The 27423-nt window shown below is 52.7% G+C and overlaps 1 protein-coding gene across 1 annotated transcript; it reads left to right on the forward strand.

The window, feature by feature from the left end:
• YWHAG (tyrosine 3-monooxygenase/tryptophan 5-monooxygenase activation protein gamma) lies at nt 1-27101 on the forward strand. Its single transcript, XM_002711904.5, has 2 exons — nt 1-329; nt 23812-27101. The coding sequence occupies exons 1-2, from the start codon at nt 243-245 to the stop codon at nt 24466-24468; spliced, it is 744 nt and encodes a 247-aa protein (XP_002711950.1). The 5' UTR covers nt 1-242; the 3' UTR covers nt 24469-27101.
• The last annotated feature ends 322 nt before the right edge of the window (nt 27102-27423 follow it).

Here is a 27423-nt window from a genome sequence, read left to right on the forward strand (position 1 = left end):
GCAGGGGGTTGTCCGCCCGCGGCACGCACAGCAGCCGCAGCCGCCTCGCGCCCGGTCCCGCGGTCGCAGCTCGTGCCGCCTCCTCCTCGCCGCCGCCTCAGCCGCTGCCGCCGCCGCCGCCTCAGCCTCTCGCCTCGTGGGTCGGTCTTTCCGGCACACGGGCCCCAGCCGCGCCGCAGCCGCCCTCCGAGCCCCTTCAGGCCGCCCCGGTGTCCCCCTCCGGCCCGACCCAGCCCGCGAAGATGGTGGACCGCGAGCAACTGGTGCAGAAAGCCCGACTGGCCGAGCAGGCGGAGCGCTACGACGACATGGCCGCGGCCATGAAGAACGTGAGTGTCTCCTCCCCTCCCCCACGCTCCCCCGTCCCTCCGGGAGGGGGGCACGCGGTCAGCGGCGGGCAAGGCCCGGCGCGACGGCAGGGGAGGGGGCGGCAGCCCGGGGGCTGCGTCCCCGCGGGGGCTGCGGCGGGGACCCGGGTGGGGACGCGGCCTCGCCCGGGGGGCCCGGCGGCGCTGGGCGGGGTCTTGCGGGTCTGGTCTCCGGGTGTGCGGGGGGCCCTGCGCATCCTTTGTGCCCCACTTCCCCTCCTCCCCGCCGGGCGTGGGGGCGGGGGGCCGCATGGACGCCGTTCCTCTTTCTCTCCCTGGTGTCTGGGCGGCGCCTTTCCCGTCCGCTCGGCGGGTCTCCCGGGTGGCCACCCCCTCCCCAGCCCTTGGACCCTCCCCGGGGTGTGGGGGTTGGGGGGGGGGGGAAGGTGCTCCGGAAAACCTGGGCTCCGCGGTGCAAAATCGAAACCTCCTGGCTCACGTTTTTCTTAACAAAAGGCTGTAGCTCCATGGCCCAAAGCGCATCCCCTGCCCTTTTTTTTTGGGGGGGGGGCGTTTGTCTCGCTGGCGTTTCCATTGATTGTTCTCAATATGTCATCTCCATTTTTTTCCCCTTGTGTTCTTGCATTGGAAAGGGTAGGTATCGCCCTGAAAATAAACGTTGAGAATTTAGCTCCCTGTTTCTTCTTTGAACACAGGCACGCGTCTGTTGAAATTCCTACAAGTTGAAAAAAAATATATAGAGATATAGGCACACAGTCCGTCTGATCTGATATTGCAAACAAAGCGGTGGTGGGAGGCAGGATCCAGGCGTTCCAGAAGGTTCTGCATTTGTCATATTGCAGAGAGCCTAGACTGGGTGGAGGCAGGGAGCACTTCGCGGCCAGGGGAGCGAGCCCTTGCTCAGGAATTCGCTCTGGGAGCCGCCGGAGCTTCCTGCCCCTCGCCCTGGAGGAGAGGCAGCCCCGCTCAGCCCCGCGGTCTGGTCTGTGCGGGATGCGGGTCCCTGCCCCCGGCTGCACCATTTTGTCAGGAGCCCCAGCTCGCCCCGGCCCGCAGTGTGAATTCAGGGGAGGGGGGCTATTGCTGAAGGAGACGCAGGAAAACGGATGGTTTAGGGCTCCCACCGCCTTAGTATTTCACTTCCTGCCTTATGTAACAGGGTTAGAACGCCTCTCGGGCTGCGGTTTAAGGCTGCACCTTCAGAGCGGTGTGGGTTACGTTCATTCTTGAGCAGCAAGGTGACAAGGCTGGTCTGTTATCCTTGCTCCAGCTACAGATATTAACAAAAATTTTTTTATCCTGTTGAGGAAGGTCATTGTTCTGAAATTGGAGATGGTGCTGTTTTCATACATCCACAGAGTTGGTAGTTCTTAACGTTTTAATGCTCTGATAATGCAAGTCGCACTTTTAATATCTGCTCAACACTATTGGGAATATCTCCGGTTCGTGTCCTTTATTTAGGCTTTAATTCTGCCATGTTCCGAGTTTCACAGGAAGGCGAGTGACCTCGCACCTGTACCCATAGCAGCCCAGTGATGTCACGCACAATGACACAGAGGCTGCAGTGCACCTCGGAGCTGGGAGGAGTGTGCACTTGGCGTCTGTCCAAGGAGTGCAGAAGGTGGCTGAGGAGCCAGGTGGAGCTGAGCCCTTTATCCTCCCCCAGATAAGAACGGGTCCAGAAAACACGAATTTCCTTTTCCCTCAGACATGCAAACCCGCGACCCCTGGATATGCCTCACTCGTCTTCCCGTTTCCAGTTGGTCTCAGGATCCATGAGATACTTTCGTCTTTTTGAAGCATTGATCTCGCACATTTTAAAAATTGGGACAACAGCGGAATGAAAGAATTTTTAAAATAATACAGGATCACAGTGCAGGGGTGGAATGTGTACTCGGGTTTATTGCAAATAATTGGCAGGTTTTAATGAAAACCCTAAGAAACTGCGGCTTCCCACTGGGTTATTCTCAGGAAGCCGTAGGGAACGGAGACCTTTCAGGAAACATTTGACTTCAGGATTTGGGAAGCTGCTCTGTGCTTCCTCTCCTCGACAGAGCAGGGAGGAGAGAACCAATTGTACAATCAGGGTTTTTTTTTTTTTTTTTTTCTTTTAAGATTTATTTATTTGAGAGGCAGAGAGAGGTCTTCCGTCACTGGTTCACTCTCCCAAATGGCTGCAACAGCCAGAGCCAGGAGCTTCTTCCTGGTCTCCCATGAGAATGCAGGGGCCCAAGCACTTGGGCCGTCCCCCAGTGCTTTCCCAGGCCATTAGCAAGGGAGTTGGATCGGAAGTGGAGCAGCCAGGACTTGAACCAGTGCTCAGGGGGATGCCAGCAGGCTTCACCCGGTGCACCACAGTGCTGGCCCCAACAAGGATGTTTTTTGAAAGCTATTTATGTTGACTTAGCAAGTAGGTTTCCCTCTGACTTCCTTTCCCCATCCGTGGAATGGGGCAATACCTGCCTGAATGGGTTACAGGATTACGTAAGGGACGCGGGAGCTGCGTCTGAAACTGTCCCTGCCCATGTGTCTAAGTCATCTGGAGCAGTTGGGCAGTGTGAAGGAAAACTCAGGTTTACCACCAAAGTGAGCTCTTTCCTAAGGCTGAAATCGGCATGGTGATAGAGGGGCTAAAATTTATCTGCATCTAGTGAAATAGCAGAGTGAATTGCACAGGTAGTTCCAAATGTTCATGGAAAATGGAAAGAAAAGATCAATTCTGGTGAGAAAATGTGAGGTTTGTGTGTGGCTTTTTCACAATGTGCATTTTCCATGAGCTCTTTGAAGACCCTTCGTATATACGATTTTTGGTACTAAAATAAACTCCTTTTCATTCCATTTTCCACGAACTTTCTCTTAAATTAAAATTTCACTTTCTAAAATTTTGGCTTGAACACGCGGTACCGCAAACATGTGTGGGGTCCGTGCCTTTTGAAAAGAGCTCACATGCGGGTGACCAGGATCGAAATAACGCACCAGACAGTGTTTTGAAAAGTGGAGAGTGGGTCTCCAGGACAAACGTTTGGTCTTGCCTTGAAGAGGAGGCAGGCACCTAGGCCTCCCTGTGTGCCACACGGTAGACGGTACAGTTCAGCCCCGGTTTCACTTTCCGTGGGTTGGGTTACCCCACGGTCCCCACCGCCTGTTACTATGAAGTGGAAAATCCCAGCAATACACAATGTATAAGTTTTAATTGACTTTCACTACAGTCTGTTGTAATTATTCTGTTCTATTGTTGTTACTCTCTTAATGGGCCTAATATTTTTAAGTAACACTTCATCAGAGGCATATATATATATATATACATAAAGAGAGAGAGAGAGGGGACACCAGTGTATGTGGTGTCCGGCACCCACTGGGGTCTTGGAGTATTAACACCCCCCACGCACACACGATGAGAGGGGACCGCTGTATTGTCTTGTCCTTTGGCTTTTGATGGCCTCTTTTGAGGTTAATATTCTAAGTAGGCTTCGGGTCCTTGCACCACTGGGAAGAGCTTCTGGACTAGTAATTTTCTTAAATTCCTGGGTTCAACAATTTTAACCTGGATGGGGGTATGTAGGGGCCAAGAGGCTGTCATAATTACAGAGTTTAAAAGTCTTCCTAGTAGAATCAAATTCGTATTATCTTAAATACTCCGTTTTTCCTGCCAACAGCCTCCAAGAGGCTCGATGAGAAGCCATCATCACCAGTGGGGTCGCAGCACCCCCAGCCCTGGAGGGGTGGAGCTCGGCCAGCCCCGGGTAGAGGTCATGTGCTTGAATGGTTCCCTCTGTGGACGGGAAGGGGCACACACAGCAGCTTGCTTTCTGTACGTTCTTGGTCACAGTTAACTGAAGTGGATGCTCAGTGTTTCTTGCTAATTATTATTTTTTTTAAATCTCATCTATTTTTTGAGTTAAAGTCGTTGCCGAGTGAGTGTGCATCCACACGGGTTCACTGCATACCCTGGGTAGGATTTCACCTCTGGTACTTGAGGAACCCTTATTTATTTATTAAGCCGAACGCTAAATTATTGAAAAGAGTGGAGAAGATAATTTTGTTTTAGTTGAGAGAAAAGTCCCGTAGCATCACATTAACACAAAGGTCACATAGTGTGAAATTGCAAGTTAGGATCGAGTGGTGCTTAGTGTGTTCATGGGGTCCACCTCTGGTTCAAGGCGTGGCCGGTTCAGGAAGGTGCCGGCAGCAGCTCGGGCCATGACCATTGTGTCATCCCTTTGTTTTCTAGCATCTGAACCTGAGCAGAAATTTGAAAAAGTCTTAGCTTTAGCTAGGTTTTGTATTACATTTCCGTTTTTAAAAAGAAGCATTATATGAGGTTCACCCAAATAAATATGCAATTTACTGAAATCTGAGCCACACATTAGCCTCTGGATGTTAGGGAAATCTCCCGGGTGTTCTCAGCCCCAGGCTGGCTGTGAAGGATTGTTCCCCTGTGTGGTGGCCGTCCCCAGGGAACAGGGCCCGCCAGTGTGGGCACGCGCCGCCAGCGCGCTCCGCAGGCTGTCAGGAGCTGAGCAAGAGTACCCCCTTCCACCCCGCTCCCCCCAGCCCTGAGCGTCTGTCTGACAGAGTCCGCTGGTCAGAGGAGAAAAGAAGCAAGGCCCACTTACGTTTAGTAGTGCAAGAGACACACACATTTCTAATGCATATAAACTGCTGTCTTCTGCCTTGTTTATTTTTAACGTATTTGAGAGGCCGGCAGATCCCACCCTCTGGTTTGCTCCCCAAGTAAATACCTGAAGCGGCTAGGGCTGGGCAGGCCAAAGCCAGCAGCCCAGTCCAAGCTTCCTGCAGGGGTGACAGGAATGCAGCTGCCTCCCAGGGTGTGCGTTGGCAGGAAGCTGGAATCGGCAGGCCAGAACTTCAACCCAGGCCTGCCTTTCTTTTATTACAGATGTTTCTTTTCTTTCTTTTTTTTTTTAATTTTTTTTTTTTGACAGGTAGAGTTATAGACAGAGAGAGAAAAAGGTCTTCCTTCCGTTGGTTCACTCCCCAAATGGCCGCCACGGCCGGCGCTGCGCTGATCCGAAGCCAGGAGCCAGGTGCCTCTTCCTGGTCTCCCATGGGGTGCAGGGCCCAAGCACTTGGGCCATCCTCCACTGCCCTCCCGGGCCACAGCAGAGAGCTGGCCTGGAAGAGGAGCAACCGGGACAGAACCCGGCGCCCATTTGGGATGCCGGTGCCCTCCAACCCAGGCCCTTCAATGTGCTGTATCAACCTGGACATGTCAAACAGCAGCCTAATCACCATACCAAATGCCTGCCTCTGCTGCACACCCCCCCCCCCCCCCCGCCCCTTTAAAGGTTATTTATTTGAAAGGCAGAGTTAGGGAGGGAGAGTGAGCCTCCATCTGCTGGTTCTGGACCGGGGGGGGGGGGGGGGGGAGCCAGGAGCCTATGCCTGCGCTGCAGTCTTGCCCTGAGCCGCCGCCTCTGCCTTCCCAGATGTGAGCAGGGAGCAGCCTGGACTCTGCTGGCACCCACGTGGGTGCTGGCGCTGCTGTCCACACACAGTCCACCCCAGCCCCCACCCTGCTGCCACTTCTAAGCTGTTTCTTAGTGGACCTGTCCATATTTATTTGTTACGTAGGTTATAAAGACTACCAAAACCAACTGCCCTATGGCCTTTCTTCTCATAGTAAATTTTCTGCTAGTGTCCCCAAATTCCATTTTTTTCTTTCTCAGGTGTCAACTATCATTTTGATTGATAACCAGACCATACCATCTTTTCTTAAAATTGGTATTTATAGGAATCTTTGAAATTCTGGTTTTACTAAACTAACTTAAAAAAATTTGAGTGGCAGAACACTAAATTACTTGAAAACTGATCCATAAAAAACCCCAAAAGGAAGCTCTAGTTTTTTTTTAAAAAAACTTATTTTATTTGAAAGGGTTACAGAGAGAGAGGTGTTCCATCTGCTGATTCACTCCCCAGATGGCTGCAGTGGTTGGTGCTGAGCCGATCAGGATCCAGGGGCTTCTTCCGGGTCTCCCACGTGGGTGCAGGGACCCAAGCTCTTGGGTCATCTTCCACTGCTTTCCCAGGCACATCAGCAGGGAGCTGAATCGGAGGTGGAGCAGCTGGGACTCAAATTGGGGTACATATGGGATGCCGGCGCTGCAGGCCAGGACTTTAACCCACTGCGGCACAGTGCCGGCCTTGAAAGTTTGCAATTTTAAGATAAATAGTTAAATAAGCGGTCTGACTCCAAGATTTTGCAGGAAACATAAGAATTAATAATAAGAATTAATAACTCGTAAAATCTTTGCTTGAATGGTTGATGCTCTAAGGCGCACTGGTGGCAGGATTTTCCCATCAGGGTGTGTCCCTGTGCCCCCCGCCCCAGGGGGGGGCGGGTTTTCCTTTGCCTGGGTTGTGTGTCACTCTGTGCCTCATAGTTAGATTGGTCACGGATACGGAGGAAAAAGCGTGTAGATTTTTAACAAGGCAGAGTTCCCCGGTAAACCGTTGGTGTCATCACTAGTCTTAGCCTCTCAGTCTGTGGAAAGATCTAAAAGCCAAACTTGGTGAGGAGGACCCAGGCACATGGCTCTTCCCTCTTAGAATGGGGTGTCCGAGCAGGGACTGTGACAGTGACAGCGGAGGCCAGCTGGACATGCAGGGGTGGGAGCTGAGGTCGCTTCACCCTCGCCTGCACTGGGGAGCGGCAGCTGCGGCGCCGGGCTGGCCTTTCAAAGGCTGACCTGTTCCGAGACGCTGTGGATCACTTTAAAAGTTCTTATTTTTATTTGGAAGACAGAGAAAGAGATAGAAATCTCCTGTCCACTGGTTGACTTCTCAGATGCCTGTGACAGCCGAGGCTGGACTAGGCCGGAGCCAGGAGACCAGGCCTCTGTCCGGGTCCCCCAGTCACTTGAGCCATCAGCTGCTGCCTCCCAGAGTGCACATTGGGAGGAACTTGGCATCGGGGGTGGAATGGGGACTCAAATTCAGGAACTGATATGGGATGTGGTGTCCTAACCCCGTGCCAGAGCCTGCCCGTTTCTGTTGCTGCTGTCGGTAGCCTGGCTGTAGGAGACATCGCCTGGCTGTAGAAGATGTCTCCTGGAGGTAGGAGACAGTAGCCTGGCTGTAGGAGACGTCTCCTGGCTGTAGGAGACGTCGCCTGGCTGTAGATGTCACCTGGAGGGCTGAAAGCACACGGGAGCAGCTTTGACTGCAGTGCTGCCGTGCACGGCTCCTCCCGTAGCCCTCGGCTGGAGTAGTGAGTGCCTTCTCAGTTGAGGCCCTGCCTAGCCTGGGCAGGCAGTGGTGGGCAGGCCCCGCTCTGCAGAATACCTGCATCTGTGTCCTGCGTCTGCGTTGTGTGTCCACTCTGTTGTGAGACCACATGGTTTTTTTTCCTGCTGGGTCGAAAAGATCACCTGATCCACAGGGCAAGGAGAGTGAGCAGGAAGGGCCAAGAGCAGTGGAAAAGGGCGTTCTGGGGCCAGGGGAGCCCGTGGGGACGAGTGAGGAGGGGAGGGAGTTCTCTGGAGTATCTTGGATTTGGGGGTGCTGTGCTCTTCTCACGGGATGTGGTTTTTGGGAGGTTGTCATCGGTGGGACTGAGCAGTGAAGCTACCCATGTGGCCTTTCGGATGCTGAAAATCAACGGCAGAAAATGCTCCAACGACTCAGTGTGATGCTGCCACACGGCTGTGTGCGTCTCGTCTCTGCAGGGTGTAGGCCGTCGTATCTTGCCTCTCTCTTCCTGACGGCCCCTCAGTCAGGTTTTCTGCTGTCAGTACTTGGCATTTTTAGTGGCTGAATAAATCATCTCTGGCCGGCACCGCGGCTCACTAGGCTAATCCTCTGCCTGCAGCACCAGCACCCCTGGTTCTAGTCCCAGTCGGGGTGCCGGATTCAGTCCCGGTTGCCCCTCTTCCAGGCCAGCTCTCTGCTGTGGCCCGGGAGTGCAGTGGAGGATGGCCCAAGTGCTTGGGCTCTGCACCCCATGGGAGACCAGGAGAAGCACCTGGCTCCTGCCATCGGATCAGTGTGGTGCGCCAGCCGCAGTGAGCCGGCCGCGGCGGCCATTGGAGGGTGAACCAACGGCAAAAGGAAGACCTTTCTCTCTGTCTCTCTCTCTCTCAGTGTCCACTCTGCCTGTCAAAAAAAAAAAAAAAAATTTATCTGTTGGGGGTGGTCTGTTGGGGGTGGTGCAGTCAGGATAAAGCCCTGGCCTGTAGTGCCATCATCCCATTTGGGCACCTGGCTGCTGCACTTCTGATGCAGTTCCCTCTTAATGGGCCTGGGAAAAGGGCAGAGGATGGCCCAAGTCTTTGGGCCCCTGCACCCACATGGGAGACCCAGAAGCAGCCCTGGGCTCCTGGCTTCAGATCTGCTCAGCTCATGCCATTGCAGCCATTTGGGGAGTGAAGCAGCAGATGGAAGAACTCTCTCTCTCTTTGTCTCTGTAGCTCTTCCAATTAATAAAAATTAAAAAAGTTTTTATTTGATAGGCAGAATGACGGGAGAGGGAGAGATCTTCCATCCACAAGTTCACTCCCTAAATGGCCACAAAAGCCAGGGCTGGGCAGTGCCAAAGCCGGCGGCCAGGAACTCCATCCTGGTCTCTCCCACATGAGTGGCAGGGGCCCAACTACGCGGGCCATCATCCGTTGCCTTCCCAGGCACGTTAACAGGAAACAGGATCGGAAACAAAGCAGCTGGAACCTGAACCGTTGCAAGCTGTGGCTTAACCCGCTGCGCCACAACAGCGGCCCCTCTTGAAGTTTTGAAATGTTCAGTTGCTTAAGTGGGTGTTACACACGTACGCGTGAGTCCAGAGGGCGCGGGTGGCCCCGAGTTTGACGCCGGGGAGCTTTTCCCCCCGCCTCTGGCACTGCTGCTTTCTTGAGCTTGGTATGACTGTGCTTCAAACATGAACAATAAGCATGAGCAAGTGGTGTAAAACCCCCTTGTAGTCTGCTCCCCCATGTTTGCCATGGTGGCCGATCAACCTGGATACTTCAGGGCGATTTACTTTTTTGGGAGATGGCTTTGTTTCCATCAATTTGAAAGGCAGAGAGAGGGGCAGAGATCTTCCATGCCCTGGTTCACTCCCCACATGCCCACCACAGCCAGGGCTGGGCCAGACTAAAGCCAGGAGCCTGGAACTCCGTCTGGGTCTCCCGCGAGGGTGGCGGGGGTCTGAGCCCTTGAGCCACCATCTGCTGCCTCCAGGATGCAGCAGCAGGAAGCTGCGTCCCGGGCTGAGGGGGGGGCTGCCTCAGTGGCGGCCGAGACCGTGCCAGCACGTCTGCTCCTCCGGAGATGGGTTCTGTCTGCCCAGAACCACCCCTCGCTTGTGGGAAATGCTGAATTCACCAGCAGAACTGGTTTCCATTCCCATCTGACAACGTCCAGGCATAGTGCAGAGAGCAGCTGATGTAACTTCCTCCAATTGGCATCCGAGTGCTCCCGTGAAGGGGAGGCGGGAGTGGGGGGCAGGTGGCCGGCAGCCGTGGGCTGGGGGGCGGCGTTCAGTGCTGCCCAGTGTGACAGCAGAGCTGATACCTAGTTTCCAGGCTTTTGTTTGTTTCTTTAATTTTTGCCTTTAGGGTGCTAGAAAGCAGGACGTTATTCTGTCTGTGGGTAAATAAGGTACGCCTGCAGTCTGGCCCCTTTGGAATCCATGTCCACTAGCATGGAGTGGAGCGACTTACCTGGTTGCCCACGGCAGTCCAGGTGGGTATGCCGCTCATTTATTTGTTTTTCATTTGGTGGTTGTGCTGAAGAACACTGGAGGTTTTTGGAACTTGATCCATTTATTTGGAAGGAAAAACAATGTAGAAGACTTCAATGTGAGCTTTAGAGCAGATTGAGTTTTCAAGACTCACATAAAATATATTTCTATTGACATTACTTTTTTTGAACCATGACACAGATTTTCAGGAACTTAGGAATTGTAACTGGTTCTTATTTTGTGACTACTGTCTCTGTTTTTTTTTTTTTTTTTTTTTTAATTTTTATTTTTAGATTTATTTATTTGAAAGGTAGAAAGTTACAGAGAGGCAGAAGCAGAGAGAGGTCTTCCATCCGCTGGTTCACTCCCCAGTTGACCGCAGTGGTTGGAGCTGAGCTGATCAGAAGCAAGAAGCCAGGAGCTTCTTCCAGATCTCCCACGCGGGTGCAGGGGCCCAAGGACTTGGGACATCTTCTACTGCTTTCCCAGGCCACAGCAGAGAGCTGGATGGGAAGTGGAGCAGCCGTGTCTTGAAGTGGTGCCCATATGGGATGCCAGCACTGCAGGCGGCAGCTTTACCTGCTATGCCAAGTGCCGGCCCTGTCACTCTGTTTGTCATATAAATAGAAAGTCTTAAAAAGGAGTACTGGGCTGGTGCAACGGATCACTAGGCTAATCCTCTGCCTGCGGCGCCGGCACCCCGGGTTCTAGTCCCAGTCGGGGCGCCGGATTCTGTCCCGGTTGCTCCTCTTCCAGTCCAGCTCTCTGCTGTGGCCCGGGAGGGCAGTGGAGGATGGCCCAAGTCCTTGGGCCCTGCACCCACATGAGGGACCAGGAGGAAGCACCTGGCTCCTGGCTTTGGATTGGCGCAGCACGCTGGCTGTAGCGGCCATTTGGGGGGTGAACCAACGGAAGGAAGACCTTTCTCTCTGTCTCTCTCACTGTCAAAAAATAAAAAAAAATTTAAAAAAGGAGTACTGGTGATCTTTTAGCTGTTGTCTCATTAATTAATCTGTATTGATAAATTTTACTATATGTTCCAGTGTGTGCAAAGGCTTGGAAAAGCCCTTCAAACTACTGTATATTTAATAATTTTTTTCCCAATTATTTGACCTTGAAACAGGTACACAGTCTAGGTTTAAATACTCTAGAACAAATTGGGGAGTGAACCAGCAGATGAAAGATCTCTCTCTCTCTCTCTCTCTCTTTCTCTTTGCTTCTCTTTCTCTCTCTGTGTAACTCTGACTGTCAAATAAATAAATAAATCTTTCATAAATAATAAATAAGTAAGTGCCCTAGAACAGATTTCCTTCAGAGCTGCCCTAAGACACATTACTCACTACAAGTATAATCCAGTTTCTTTGAGAAAACGTCCTTTGACCCAATGATTGCAGTGTTTTTAAATTCATAGTGAGGGAGGATGCGGGGTTTTGGCCTGGGGGGTAAGGTCATAGTGTGACTGAGTCTCCCACGTGCTCTCAGGAGCAGGAGAGGGAATACCTCACCTGGAAGAAACAAGCCTAGGAGAAAGGCCCTTTTTGTACATAAAAATATGGGGCATTGTGGCCTAGCAGGTTAAGCCCTGCCTGGGTCTCCTGCATCCCATGGTGGGCTGCCTGGGATTGAGACCTGCCTCTGCTTCCTGCTGAAGTGCGCCCTGGGAGGCAGCGGGGACAGCTCAAATGCTGGGATCCCTGTCACTCACGGGAGACCCAGATGGAGTCCCTGACTCCTTGCCCCAGCCTGGTCCAGCCTCAGCTGTTACGGGCATTTACACGTTTGGAGAGTGGAGCGGTGGGTGGAAGCTCTTTCTGTCACTCTGCCTTTGAAATACATAAAACAACCAGGAAAAAAAAAAGTGGCCAGCCTGTGGCACAGTGGCTAAGATGCTGGTTGGGTTGCCTGCCTGCAGTACTGGAATACGGGTCCGGGTCCCGGCCCTGTTCTCATTCCTGCTGCTTGCTAGTGGGCGGTCAGGGAGGCAGCCCGTGATGGCTCAGGCAGTTCCACCCACGTGGAAGACGCATATGGATTCCTGGGCTCCTGGCTTTGGCCTGGCCCTGCCCCTGGCCACATGTGGACATCTGAGAAGTGAACCAGTGCATGGGAGAATGTGCTTTCTCTCTTGTTTTTTTTTTTTTTTTTTTTTTTTTGACAGGCAGAGTGGACAGTGAGAGAGAGAGAGACAGAGAGAAAGGTCTTCCTTTTGCCGTTGGTTCGCCCTCCAATGGCCGCCGCGGCCGGCGCGCTGCGGCCGGCGCACCGCACTGATCCGATGGCAGGAGCCAGGAGCCAGGTGCTTTTCCTGGTCTCCCATGGGGTGCAGGGCCCAAGCACCCGGGCCATCCTCCACTGCACTCCCTGGCCACAGCAGAGAGCTGGCCTGGAAGAGGGGCAACCGGGACAGAATCCGGCGCCCCAACCGGGACTAGAACCCGGTGTGCCGGCGCCGCTAGGCGGAGGATTAGCCTAGTGAGCCGCGGCGCCGGCCCTCTCTTGTTTTTTATAATAACATGGTTTCTGGTGGGATTCACAGACTGGAGACTGGGACGTGTCTTGGGAGGATTCAGTAAAGGTCAAAGGAGGTAGAGATGCTGACTTTGAATGTTTTGTTTAAAACGTTTTTGTAGACATTTGAATGTTTTGTCAGCATTCCAGGCAGGTGGAATAAAGCCGCCGTCACAGAGGGCAGGTGTGGTGCTGAGGGGTGTTTCTGAGCACCCGTGGGAATCTGTTCCACAGAGAATAGCGGGGTAGCCTCAGGGCGCAGTGCAGTCAGAGGAGGACGCTGGATTCACAGTGCGCATGGGGCGGTTCCCTAGAGAAACGGATGCCTGAGCAGTGTCCGTGCGTGGGTCTGGGAGGGACCTTGGGAAGGGCTGGAGGCAGAAATGCCCAGGTCCAGGGCGCAGGTTCACTCAGGGAGCGGTGTCTTTCACGTGGTGCTGTCCCCTGTGAGTTGCACTCAGGGAGCTGCAGTGGTGCGTGTGTGAGGGATGAGCAGTAGATATGAAGGTGTTTAGGAGCTTACTCATGCAAGGCCTTGTGGAGTGTGGATTTTTTCTTACGCTGTGGAGAGTCATTTTGGACACCTGGGGAGAGTACAATCAGCAATGGGGAAATTGAGTCGGAGAGGGGCTGGTGCTGTGGCACAGCGGGTAAAGCCGCCTCCTGCAACACTGGCTTCCCGTATGGGTGCCAGTTCAAGTCCCAGCTGCTCCACTTCCCATCCAAATCCATGCTAATGCACTTGGGGAAGCAGCAGAAGATGGCCCAAGTCCTTTGGTCCCAGCACCCACACGAGAAACTCAGATGAAGCTCCTGGCTTTGGCCTGGCCCAGGCCTGGCTGTTGTGGCTATTAGTGAATCAATCAATCAATATCTCTCTCTCTCTCTCTCTCTCTCTCTCTCTCTCTAACTCTAACTCTAACTCTAACTCTAACTCTGCCTTTCAAATAAATAAATCTTTAACTTAAAAAAGAAAAAGGAATTGAGAGGACAGTGAGGCAGAGGGAGGGGCTGCTGAGTGGAGGGCCCGGGGGTCCCAGCTTACAGGAGGAGCGTCCGGACGAGCGCGGTGCGGCAGTACTGCGAGAGCACTGGACGTCTGGAGTTAGTGAGGAGGAGGGCACACGGTGGACAGACGCATGCAGTTCTGGTCACGGCCAGTTTGACGAGATTTACCTGGAGGCCAGTTAACCCGGCTGCTGATTACTCTGGGAAAGGCATTAGTACAGCGCTTCCTGTAAACCCGTCAGTGAGCAAGCACGGGGAGAGGCCTGCCAGCAAGCAGAGCAGGCTGGTCTGCAGGCCTGGGGCAGGGTGGCCCTCCCCTGCTGGCTCTGACCTTGAGGGGACCTGTCTGCAGATCCGTGGTGTTGAAGCCGGGTGTGACTGTCAGGACCCCCGAGGATGGCGTTGGTGAGCAGGGGTCGGCACTGGTGAGCACGGATGCAGTGACGGGAGTGAAGGAGGGACTGCCAGGGGGCAGTGGTTGAAGAATGCCGCCAGGGTCAGGCCAGCGGTGAAGATCCTCTGTGAATTAAGATTTAAGATGAGGAGCTGGCACCGTGGCTCCACTTATCTGCCTCCCTGCTAATGGCCTGGGAAAGCAGTGGAAGAGGGGGCCTTTCATTCATGTTGGAGACCAGATGAGGCTCCTGGCTTCAGCCTGGCCCATCGCTGCCCATTGTGGCCATTTAGGGAGTGAACCAGCAGGTGAAAGATCTCTCTCTGTCTCGAGCTGTGACTTTGAAATAATTAAGTGAATCTGAAAAAGATTTCAGTGGGACAGTTGATGACTCAGTGGTTGCAGTGCAGGTCGACAGGGGAAGGGTGGTGAGTGCGGTGTCTTCCTGGGGCCTGGATTTTGAAGGAGACAGGATGGGAGTGAACGGTGTGGTTTACTACACCTGAACTTGGGCTGTGTGTTAACGTGGAGAGCGGATAGTGGGAAGGGAGAATATAGGAAACAGAATGATGGGGTCATGTGGAGAGGGAAGAAACAAGAGTTTTTGTTTCGTTTTGTTTTTTCATTTTTAAGATTTTAAAATTTATTTGAGGGGCCGGTGTTGTGGTGTAACAGTTGATGGTGCCCCCGTCTGGGACGCCGGCGTCTGAACGGGTGCGGGATCGAGTCCCGGCTGCTCCACTTCCCATCCCGACTGTGCTAATGGCGCGGGAAGAGCAGGAAGGATGGCCCAGGGCTTGGGCCCCTGCACCCACGCGGAGACTCAGCCTCAGTTCTTGGCTTCAGCCTGGCCCTGGCTGTTGTGGCCATCAGGTGAACCAGCGGATGGAAGATATATCTATCTGTCTCTCCCCTCTCTTTCCCTCCTTCCTTCTCTCTCTCTCTCTCTCTCTCTCTCGAATTGTTTATTGGAAAGGCAGAAGTTAGAGAAAGGGAGAGACAGAGATTTTGCATCTGCTGGTTCATTCCTCAAGTGGCTGTGACTGCGTTGGCTGGACCAGGGCAAAGCCAGGAGTTTCATCCTGGTCTCCCACGTGGGTGTAGGGGCCCAAGCAGTTGGATCATCTTCAAGCCATTAGCAGGGAGCTGGATCAGAAGTGGAGTATCCAGAAATAGACCTGGCACCCATGTGGGATGCTGGCGTCGCAGGCAGCAGCTTAATCCACCACGCCAGCCCCTGCATAACCCTGACTTTGAAGTAAATAAAAATCCTGGCCAAAGCCAAGAGCCAGGAACTCCATCTAGCTCTCCGTGGGGGTGGCAGGAACCCAAGTACCTGCCATCATTTGCCGCCTCCTAGTTGCACTAGCAGGAAGCGAAATCTGAAGGTCATTGTATTCAGGACGTGAACCCACATTCCAGTACGGGATGCTGCTGTGCCATGACGCCCAGCCCTGGGGGACTGTGAGCGGTGTGGTCCCATGAGAAGTGCAGGCGGAGGAAGAGGGTGAGGGTTGTCAGTGCTGATGTGGAAAGCACACGCGTGGAAGGAATCCAAGTGTTGCGGGGCTCTGAACAGAGTGGTTTACCTCCACGGTGGGGACACGTGCGCCAGGTTACTCCTGGCCTGGGCACTGAGCCCTTGGTCTACCCAATAGGTTTTGTCTCAGCAAAGCTGTTTTTAGAAAACAAGCGCCCTACACAACAGTTAACAGAGCAGCTTTCAAAGAAACCAGCTGGTTTAGCTGGTGGGAAAGTCTCCCCTTTCCCCCAAAGAAGTCAGATCCGTAATAAAGCTCGTAATCAGAAATATTGGTGCATTTGTTTCGTGAGTCCTGTGTTGTGGATCCCAGGACCACGAGGCAGACTGGGGCCTGCTGGGGAGGAGTCAGAAGCCTGGGGTAGGGAGGGCTTCAGCTGTTTGAGCAGCGACCGTGGCCGCCCGCGGTAGGTGAGGTGCTGCGGTTGTGAATGGCTCCCGTGTGGGGGTGTAAATGCAGCCCTAGTGTGAAGGAGTCAGGAGTTGGAAGTGTCTGGAGCTGCACTCGGCCGCGCTCCGGGGGTGTGCAGAGCTTGACTTGGTGGGGTTGCGAGAGCGGAGTGCGTGTGTGGGTCGCTGGGCAGAGTTGCCCCCAAGCTGGTGGGGTTGAGTGGTCCACAGTGAAAACCCCCTGAGGCCGGGGGCGTGAAACTCTGACCCTTTTTCGACATGGTGTTGCTATACCTGGCAATAGATAAAGCTTTTTGTTCTTTTTGGGAGGGGATGTTGAGAAATACCATCGTGCCCCAGACGACATAGGAATTTGTGTTAAGTCACAAGGGTAGGATTGAATGTAGGTGGTAGAGGTGTGTGCTCTGTTATGGTGAGCTTTCTCTGTTACGATAGGAATTCATCAAGCAGGTGAGGAAATCTTTAACTGCTGGTATGCGTCAAAGTATTCTGTAAACTGTAACATAGCGAAGCAATTTAAACCTTTATTTATTTATTTATTTGAAAGGCAGAGTTACAGAGAAGCAGAGAGAGAGGGGTCTTCCATCTGCTGGTTCACTCCCCAGATGACTGCAGCTACGCCAGTATGAAGCCAGGGGCCAGGAGATTCTTCCAGGTTTCCCAAGTAGGGCAGGGGTCCAAAGACTTGGGCCATCTTCTACTGCTTTCCCAGGCCATAGCAGAGAGCTGGATCCAAAGTGGAGCAGCTGGGACTTGAACCGGCACCCATATGGGATGCCGGCACTGCAGACCAGGGCTTTAACCTGTTGTGCCACAGCCCTGAGACCCCATTCTAATGGACACTCAAACACCCCAAAGAAAACCAGCCACTCCCTTCCCCTGTCCTAACTAGCCACGGACTTCTCTTGGTTTCTGTGGGTTGTCCTGGTGTTGCCTGTAACTGAAGTCATGCAGTATGTGGTCTGTTATAATGGACTTTCGTGTGGCAAAATGTCTAAGGGCCATCCGTGTCGTGTGTATCAGCGATGCCTGAGTAACAGTCCTCCGTTTGGATAAGACGGCATTGCCTGATGGGTACTAACGTGTCCTATCTCACTGTTAGGCCTAATGCTGCTAGGGACATTTGCATACGAGGTTTTAGGTCTCTTTATTTGAAGTGCAGAAGACGACACCAAAAGAGCGAGGGATGCAGTGATGGCGTTCAGAGGGGTGGGGCCAGGTGCCTGAGGAAATCGACACTTAAGGGGATCTGAATCTTCGGTCAAAGTGTGGGAGTCAGACCCAGTAAATCTAGGTTCTGTGAGAGGAGAGTGCAGGCTACCAGCTGCTGGCTCACCCCCTGAACGTGGGGCTGGCCGGGGGCTCCGGGGCAGGGACTGAGCTGCTGGAGCCGTCACTGCTGTCTGCAGGTCTGCACTGGTGCTGGGACTTGAACCCAGCAGGGTGGCAGCAGTGTGGACGTCCTAATTGCCATCTCTTAGAAATATTTTTCTTTTAAATTTATTTGCATTTTATTTGGAAAGCAGGGAGAGACAAGGATTTTCCATGTACTGATTCCCTCCCCAAATTGCCTCAACAACCAAGGCTGGACCAGGCAGAAGCTGGGAGCCAGGAACCCAGTCCAGGTCTCCCGGGTGGGTGGTGGGGATCTGAGTACTTAGGCCTTCAGCTGCTGCCTCCCAGGGTCTGTACCAGCAGGAAGCTGGAGTGGGGAGCAGGGCTGGAACGGAAGGCAGGCACTGTGGTGCGGTGTGCAGGCGTCCCACGCGGCGTCTTTAACCACGGTGTAGGCCAAAGGCACCCCACTGTTAGTGGTTTCTACAGAGTTGTTGCACTGCCCCCCAAATCTTCTTTGTTCTGCCTGTTCTCCTAGATTTTGTTTTTTTGATATGAACTCAAGTTTTTTCAGTGTAGAAATGTTCAGTTCTTTAAATCAATGTGTCATATATGTTCATTACTATAATTGTTATTTTGTAACTTTTACGTAAGATTTTACAAGATAGAAATATGTTTAAAATAAAGGCAGATTAACTTACATGCTATCTTGAAGAAATTAGCAGTTATATTTGTCTTATTTAGAAAATTGAAAAGCTGCGTTCACTGTGAGGTGTGGTTCTTGGTAAACTGAGGAAACTGAATGACCTGAGACTGCAAGACTGGGTCAGAGTGTCAGCTCTCCAGCACCTCGAGGGCTGCATCTTAGGTAGAGAAGGTTGTCCCTGTCTGCTCTCGGGAGAACAGCTGACACTAATTAATGTCAGATCCCTTAGCAGCTGGGGTTTGGGGAATTCTTTAGACTGTTGGTGAGAATAACATGGATCTTTAGACCGTGCTACGCATAGCTGTCTCTCTCGTATCATGTGTGAGTCACTGGAGGAGTTGAGAAGGAAGGCGGGAAGAATACAGACTTACACTTAGGCACGTTCAGCAGCCATCACAGCCGCTTTCAGGACCCTATTTCAAAGTTGCATTCCTAGAAATAAATATTTATTTATTTAGTTATTTGAAAGTCAGAATTACATAGAGAAGGAGAGGCGGGGGGAGAGAGAGGTCTTCCATCTGCTGGTTCACTTCCCAATTGGACGCGGTGGCCGGAGCTGTGCTGATCTGAAGCTGGAAGCCAGGAGCTTCTTCCAGGTCTCCCATGCAGGTGCAGGGGCCCAAGGACTTGGGCCATCTTCTACTGCTTTCCCAGGCCATAGCAGAGGGCTGGATTGGAAGTGGAGCAGCAGGTCTCGAACCGTCACCCATATGGGATGCCAGCCCTTGTTTGTTTTTTAAAAGCTCTGTTTTATTTACTTGAAAGGCATAGTTGGAGAGACAGAGAGAGATCTTACATTTGCTGATTCACTCCCCAAATGGCTGAAATGTCCGGGGCTGGGCCAGGCCTGAGTTAGGAGCTTCATCCGAGTCTCCCACGTGGGTGCAGGGGCCCAAGCACTTGGGCCATCTTCTACTGCTTTCCCAGCTGCATTAGCAGGGAGCAGGATCAGAAGTGGAGCAATCTGGACCTGAACCAGCACTCATATGGAATGCTAGCATTGTACATGGTGGCTTGACCCATTACGCCACAATGCCAGCCCCTATTTTGTCCTTTTTTTTTTTTTTTTTAATCTTTTGTCCTTTTTAAAAGCTAGATGGTTGGGGCCGGCATTGTGGTAGCGAGCAAGGCTGCCTCCTGTGACACTGGTACATCTCATGGGCACAGGTTCCAGTCCCAGCTGCTCTACATCTTAATTTTTTAAGCAGCATTTGGTAATGACAATTTTTTAAAAAAATTAATTAATTAACTTGAGAGGTAGAGTTACAGACAGAGGGAGAGACTGAGAGAAAGGTCTTGCATCTGTTGATTCATTCCCCAAATGGCCCCAGTGGCCAGAGCTGGGCTGATCTGAAGCAAGGAGCCAGGAGATTCTTCCAAGTTTCACATGTGGTTGCAGGGGCCCAAGCACTTGGGCCATCCCCTACTGCTTTCCCAGGCTGTAGCAGAGAGTTGGATGGTGGAAGGAGCAGCTGAGACATGAGCTGGTGGCCATGTGGGATGCCAGCACCGCCGGTAGAGGCTTAGCCCACTGTGCCACAGCACCGGCCCCTTTGGCTGCTTTACTTTCCAGCTCACTCCTGACGTGCCTGAGAAGGCACTGGAGAATGGCCCAAGTGCTTGGACCTCTGCCACCCACATAGGAGACCCAGAGGAAGCTCCGGGCTTCTGTCTGGCCCGGCTCTGGCTGTTGCAGCCACCTGGGGGGTGAACCAGCAGATGGAGGATCTTTCATTTTATGTAACTCTGCCGTTCAAGTAATAATATACACCTTTTAGAAAAATAAAACTAGTATGGTTGATGGGATGGGGCAGTGTTTAATGTAGTTGGGACACCCACATCCCGTATCAGAGTGCCTGGGTTGAGCTCCTGCCCCTGCTCCCAGCGCAAGCCTCCCACTCATGTGCGCCAGACGGCAGTACTCACGGCTCAGATACTTGGGTCCCTGTCACCCATGGGGAGACCGAGATGGAGTTCCCTGTTCCTGGTTTTGTCTTGGCCCAGCGCTGGCTGCTGCAGGCAGTTGAGGAGTGAACCAGCAAAGGGGATATCTTTGTCTTTTTCTCTCAGGCTTTCAAATAAATAATAATTTAAAAGAAAACTGTTATGGTTGAGATCTCAACATAAAAAATCAGATTAGTTCTCATATAAAACTCTTGAGTCACGGGTTTCAGGAAAACTGGTTTTTTAAGCAGTCTTTTAAATGTTTTATTTATTTGAAAGGCAGAGTGACAGATGGAGAGGTAGTGAGGTGGAGAGAGATCTTCCTTCCATGAGTTCACTCCCCAAATGGCCACAGCCGACTGCTAGGTCTGGGCCAGACTGAAGCCAGCAACCAGAAATTCCACCTGGGTCTCCCACGTGGACCCGAGTACCGGGGCAGCCGGGACTCGGACCTGTGCTGCAGTGTGGGGTGCCTGCAAGCAGCGGTTTAACCCACTGTGCCACAGTGCCAAATGCTGGCCCTGTAAGCAGGCTCTGTGGAGCTGATGGCTCTCCCCTCTAACTTAGTTCCTCCCTGGCAGAGACTGTCTGGGTCTGTTCCAAATGCGGTTGAGTTACTGTATCTAAAGGTGATAGTGGCCTTTCATAACCGCCTTGTGTTCAGTGTGTCGGCGCAAGCAGGCACACTGGACGGACGAGCCCATTGCTGCCTCGGGCCTCTGCGGCCACACTGCACTTGGCAGCAGGAGGAGACCTAACGGTGTCGTGTTCTCGTGAGGTCACTCCGGCTTTAAATAGTCCATAGTTCTTGAAATAAGGACAGCATGATCGAGGGGAAAGGCTAGAACTCGACCCCCGTGCCTTCCGCCGAGCTCTCCCTGCGCTGGGGACAGTAACTAGATCGCCGCCGCCTGTCGGCTGCACGGAATGGAGGCCAGATCGTGTCCTGTGCCCGCCTTCAAACCCCGTCTGGGCCACTGTTTCCAGGCCAGACGGTGCGAAGTGCAGAAGCTGGGAAGCTTGAGCACTCGGCACGGCACGAGAGGGTGACGTGGAGGAGGGCAGCGGGCCGGGAGATGCTAGCAGGAGACGCGGAGGCCAAGGAAGAGGGTTCACGGTGCTCTCGTTGCTACAGCTCTGTGCGGATCCACCCTGTCTGTGCCTTGTGAAAGGGGGAGATCCCTGCTTTACAGATAAGCTGGAGGCCCTGAGCAGTGAAATGGCTTGTCCACGGTCACTCAGCACCCGGCAGAACTGGCGGGGTGAGGCGTGGGGGCCGTGGAGGAGCTGGGCACGAGGTGGAGGCTGCCTCCTGACTCAGCAGGGCCGGGAGGGGGAAGCAGCTCCTTCCTGGTGTCCTGCTGCCCTGACCCTTGTTCCCGCCCACTCTGCAGTCTGTCACACTCAGACCGCGTCCGGTAGAAGGTCCGTTCGGTATCCTGTAGCGTTCTAGCAGAGTCAGGAAGATGAAGCAGAAGGTTAACTTGAAAGTGTATGCATAGGCTTAGAAAATATTTGAGTATATACCATCTTCTGGGTACTGTGAGAATTGGTAAGCAAAGCAAAGGCAAAGAATGAGTTGCTTGAAAGAAACTGATCTGGTTTGTGTATTTACTTAATTATCTCTGAGTAGCTAGATAACATTTGAGTTAGTGACTGAGTGAGTTAGTGAGTTAGTCACTAAGCCTGCCCCTCTCCCCTTTATACAAGTGGAATAGAAATTGTACCTGGCTCAAACATGTGGGGACACTTGTTTGTCTCTCAGCCCCCCAGAAGAGTTCAGTATGTCCTGTGGATTCTGTGTCCTGACGCTCCACATCTGCAGAGATGGAATTCATGGGGCAGGCAGCCTGTGCCGTCCCTTGGCGACTCCTGGACTTGAATCCGAGCTGCGCGTCCACTTCCAGCTCCCTAAGTGAAGGCTCCAGTGCTCGGTCCCTGCACCCACGTGGCAGATTGAGTTCCAGGCTCCTGGCTTAGGCCTGGGCCAGCCCCAGCTGTTGAACATTTGGGGAGTGACCAGCAAATGGGATCTCTTTGTCCTTTCCGTGTCTCCATCTTTCAAATAAAACGCAAATTAAAAAATCTTGAAGTTGATTTTGGTGCAGAGATTCTGCTTCCACGCCCATGCTTTCCTCCCGCGGTAATAGACATTGTCCATGGATAATTTGAAGGCCCCTGGGGTGCGGGAGATGCTGAGGTGTGATCACGTAGGGAACAGTGAGGGCTCAAGGGAGCAAGCAGCACGCGTAACTCCATCTAACTACGAGTGGGAGAGCAGGTGGGGAAGGAATGAATTCATAGACAGCCGCCTGCTAGCCTGGCCGGGCAGGCATGCGCAGAAGCCTGCTGTTGGTCGCCCTGGTGACCCTGGAGCGCAGGTGTCGAGATGACGAGGCTTGGGGAAGTATCTGGTTTTCTGTAAGAGCCGTTCTTTCTGTTCAGAGCCGTCTGGAATTGTTGATGTTGTGACTTAGCTGTTGGCGTAGACAAAACAGAAACCAGACAGATAGTAGTAGGTGCCCCCAGGACAGTGGAATCAAACAAGAGCTCCGTCCTTTCTGTAAAACTGTCATGAGGTTGTCAGGCACGCACTAGAATGTGTGTGATTGGGTGTCATAGAAATCAGGCACAGGAAATGCGACGCTGATGACAGTTTGGTAGGAAATGCTGGTGTGGGAAGAAGCCCCGCTCAGCTCAGAAGTGCTTCACCCACCTCACCACTTTGCATTTCTGATTGTATTCAGGCAGATGCTGCCCCAGCAGTGGTCAGCCTGTATCCCATAACCCCATACTCCAATTGTGATTTCCTTTCTGAGGCAGTTTTTTTTTGGGGGGGGGGGATTTATTTATTTGAAGGGCAGAGATACAGAGAGAGAGAGAGAGGTCTTCCATCTGTTGGTTCACTCCCCAGATGGCTGCAATGGCTGGAGCTGGGTCGATCTGAAGCCAGGAGCCTGGAGTTTCTTCTGGGTCTCCCACATGGGTGTAGGGACTCAAGGAGTTGGGCCATCTTTGGCTGCCTTCCCAGGCACCTTAGCAGAGAGCTGGATTGGAAGTGGAGCAGCCAGGAATTGAACTGGCACTCGTATGGGATGCCGACACTGCAGGCAGCGGTTTTACTCACCATCCCACAGTGCCAACCCTTCTTTTTTTTTTTTTTTTTTAAGACTCACTTATTTGAGAGGCAGAATTACAGAAAGAGGGAGAGACAGCGAGGTCTTCCATCTGCTGGTTCACGCCTGAAATAGCCGCGATGCCTTCTTGTGCAGGTGCAGGGGCCCCAAAACTTGGGCATCTTCCACTGCTTTCCACTGTGTCCCACCACATGGGCTGCCAGCATCGTAGGTGGAGGCTTAACCTCTACACCACAGCGCTGGTCCCCTTCTGAGGTTTGTAATGCATGTGGTCTTAGCATTCAGGCAGAAAGCCTCCGTGTTTCTCAGAAGTCAGGTTGGAGTTGACTCCATGCAGGTTAACCCAGAATGGATGGGACTGTAGTGGACAGGGCAGGCGGAGGGAGCAAACGTTCTGCTTTCATTGAAAACAAAACAAAACAAAACAAAACAAAACAAAACAAAACAAAAAACCATTGCTGAGGTATGTAAACCACGTGTACTTTAAATCTGTAGCACTGGTGTGTGTGTTTTGTTACATGAGGAAGCTGTTGGCCTTTTGCGCTTAGGGTGGAAATTTGACTTGTCCTGAGAACCCAACTTGACAGCATGTGGCACGCCTGGGTCCTTTTGCTGGGAGGAAGCTGAGCTTCACCTTCCGGGTTGCTCGCCCACTTCGTCCGTGCCGACACCCACGGGGCATGAGTCTCTCTCTGGGTCGACAGCAGTCGGGCGTTAGAGCTGCGGTACCTGAGTGGCAGAGATGAGATGAGCCCAGCCGAGACGCCCTGTGCCGTAACGGCGCTCTCTTTCCTCCCCACAGGTGACGGAGCTGAACGAGCCGCTGTCCAATGAAGAGCGGAACCTCCTGTCGGTGGCGTACAAGAACGTGGTGGGGGCGCGCCGCTCCTCCTGGCGGGTCATCAGCAGCATCGAGCAGAAGACGTCCGCCGACGGCAACGAGAAGAAGATCGAGATGGTGCGCGCCTACCGGGAGAAGATCGAGAAGGAGCTGGAGGCTGTGTGCCAGGACGTGCTGGGCCTGCTGGACAACTACCTGATCAAGAACTGCAGCGAGACCCAGTACGAGAGCAAAGTGTTCTACCTGAAGATGAAAGGGGACTACTACCGCTACCTGGCCGAGGTGGCCACCGGCGAGAAGCGGGCCAGCGTGGTGGAGTCCTCCGAGAAGGCCTACAGCGAAGCCCACGAGATCAGCAAGGAGCACATGCAGCCCACTCACCCCATCCGGCTAGGCCTGGCCCTCAACTACTCCGTGTTCTACTACGAGATCCAGAACGCGCCGGAGCAGGCCTGCCACCTGGCCAAGACGGCCTTCGACGACGCCATCGCCGAGCTTGACACGCTGAACGAGGACTCCTACAAGGACTCCACCCTCATCATGCAGCTGCTCCGTGACAACCTCACGCTCTGGACAAGCGACCAGCAGGACGACGACGGCGGGGAAGGCAACAACTAGGCCCGGGGGACTGGCAGCGCACGCGACGCTACTACTGCAGTCTTTATTTTTTTCCCATGAGTCGGGGGTCGGGTGGGGGAGGGAAAGGGAGGGCTGACCTTCCCAGGGAGAAACCCACGACCTGTCCTGTCTTTGATCGCCTCTTTGACATTTTTGCCAAAATACCACAAGTGGAAAGTCAGACTAGCTGTGTGGTATCGGAATAGCAGCCTCGCACGGGCACACGGACCGCTCTGTAGGTGAATGCGAGTGGAGCCGTCGTCTTTACTTTAACTTATTGCTAGGTGATAGGGTTTGCAGGTGAGAAGAAAACGCAAGTGGAGTGGCCCTCGTTCAGCACGTTCTGTGGTTCCAGTGAGGACTTTTCTGTACATACGCTCTTGTCTTGAGTTTCCGGTACTTTCCATCTCATCTCTCGGAGCTGTGTTTTTTCAGGGTGTGCTCTGCCTACCAGACACGGGACAGTCTGAACCCCAATCGCACAGACCCAGAACATGCGGTGTGTGCATCCTGATGGTTTAGGTTTCGCAGGTCTCAGATTAGTTGGCAGTATTAACACTAAATTTCCGTTTACAGTATTCTGCATTGCAGCCATGTGCAACATCAAGCCATTGATCGCGTGTTCTTTGCTGGTTAGTTTGGCTTTACATCCTTGTTCAGCCTTACCCAGGTTGGTTTTGCTGTTTATCTGTCTCCTAGGCCCAAAGACTTGGCCTGAGGAGAATCAAAGCTACGTTAGATTTGGCAACAGGTGCTCGGCAGGTGGCTGTGGGTTTTTTTCTTTTTTCTTCTTTTTTTTTTTGTCCTTTCCTCTGAACTTAGATCTACCCCCCAAAAATTATTAATCATTTTAATAGAAGCGCTAAACACCACAAAAATAGAGAAAAATTCAGGTCTGTATGTCATTTCTCGTGTTGGGATTTTCAGAGAAGGTCCTGCTCTCGCAGCTGTTGCCACCTCTGTCTCGAGACGGCACCACAGGCTCACCTCGCGCCGAGTCTCCCGCAGTGCCCGGCCGCCGGGTGAGGAGCCCGGGGCTGCTTTCCAGAAGGCTGGTGGTGCAGTGGGTGAGAGGTCACTGGCAGGAGCTCCGGTCAGTTCAGTGTTCTTTGAGGTTTCGGGAGCCTTACCCACGTCAGTTTCCCCTCCCTCTCCCTGAAAAACTCCGTCCGCAGGTGATGGTTGTAGGAAGGGAAGCAGTGGACCGGGGGCGGACGATGGGCTTGGAGTCGAGGATTGTGACGTCCACGCATGGGGGTTCTTCAGAAAGTCCATGGATAATGCGTTGTCTTTTTAATTCCGTTTTTCCCGCACACTTGTTGAAACACTCTCCCATGCAACTCCAATTTTAACCAGTTGTTTTTCTCTTTTTAATGAACGCAGGGAAGTTTGGCGATTCCCTCTTAGCGCGGTCAGCGCACGTGGTGGAAGTGAAGGAAATCATTGCTCTCTCCGGAAATGGGGTTTGAGTTAGCGTCAGGCCCCTCACCCTCGTCCTGGGTAACTGCCTGTAAACACGGCTGTTGCATGTGTGTTGTTTGTTTCTAAACCCGTAACCGGGAGCTCCCAAGAGAGGTGAGGCGACACCAGACCTGCCCTGGTCTCTGACTTAGGCAGGGAGAGGGCTGAGGGTGCCGGAGGGGAGGCTGGCGGATGCCTGCGCGGGTGGCAGAGCTGAGCTCCCCGCGAGGCGCTTGTTTACGAGCTAGCGCACACCCCCCAACACTACACTCCCGGCACCGCACAGCTTAGCCGGCGCACCGCCCCGCGGCCCCTCCTCCGCGCAGACTGGGGAGGGGCGTAGGCGGGGCTCCTGCAGTGTCGGAAAGGATTTCCTGGAATTACAGAACCTGTCCTGCCTTTGAGTTTCAGCTTTGGCTCTGGCTGCTCTGTAGACTGACGCGAGACAGAACCACACCCGAGGGCTGGAAGCGAAGAGGGGCTGGGAGACTGGATGTGTAAGCGGCTTGAACGGTTTCTTTCCTTTTCTTTATTTTTAAAGAAATGCACTTGCCTATGATACTGTCTCTCCAGTGAAATGATCACTCCTCCATTACTCTCTTGATACAATATTGTGCATGCTAGTGTTGTATTTCTATACAGTAGCTTGAAATTTATTAACTTATACTGTAGGTGTTATGTATTCCTATGACAAAAAGAAAATTAAGTCTTCAAAATTTTTTTAAAGTTTTTTTTTTTTTTTTTTAATTTAATTTTTCCTTTTTGGGGGTAAAGTTTGCTCTACCCAATAGTGACCGTAACCACTTGATCTGTTTTGGATGTTGCTATAGTGACATGCAGTTATATATTTTGTTTTTAAGGGGGGGGGGACAAAAGAAACACCAGTGTTAGCTTAATCTCAATGTCTGGTGTTCGTCACGGTGAAACTATAATTATTGCAGTGTAGGAGAACGGCGCGGACGTTCTCTGGATGAGCCTTTGTGCTTTTTGTCATGTTATGCAGTGAACTATTTTTAAGGTCTAATCAGTGATGATTTTTCCAACTCCGTGTTTCTCTAAGGAATTATTTCCCACACGGACCATTCTTAGCAGTTTTCCTCAGTGATGGAATATCATGAATGTGAGTCATTATGTAGCTGTCGTACATTGAGCAAATAAACTTACAGATCTGACGCCCGTGCCACGCAGTTTTCCTTGGCGGGTTTAACTCCCTTTGCTTTCGAAGGTTCGATGGGGCAAGGGTTGTCTCCCTGCGCCCCCCACGCTGGGAGTGAACTTGGGTGGGGGAGCAGTCGGACCTGGGCGTGGTGACCGGGGAAAATCCACGTCCCTCGGGCTCCTCTGTCTCAGGCCCCTTCCGGGAGAAGACGGCTCTGGGGAACAGTGGAGGCATGGCTCCTCTTGATCCCTGAGCAAGTTGTTTTTTAAAAACTGAGTGATAGCTAGGTATGGATAGATGCCTCCCACCCGCTGGTTCACTCCCCAAATGACTGC

The sequence above is a fragment of the Oryctolagus cuniculus genome, chromosome 19, assembly GCF_964237555.1.
Source record: "Oryctolagus cuniculus chromosome 19, mOryCun1.1, whole genome shotgun sequence".
Classification (NCBI taxonomy): domain Eukaryota; kingdom Metazoa; phylum Chordata; class Mammalia; order Lagomorpha; family Leporidae; genus Oryctolagus; species Oryctolagus cuniculus.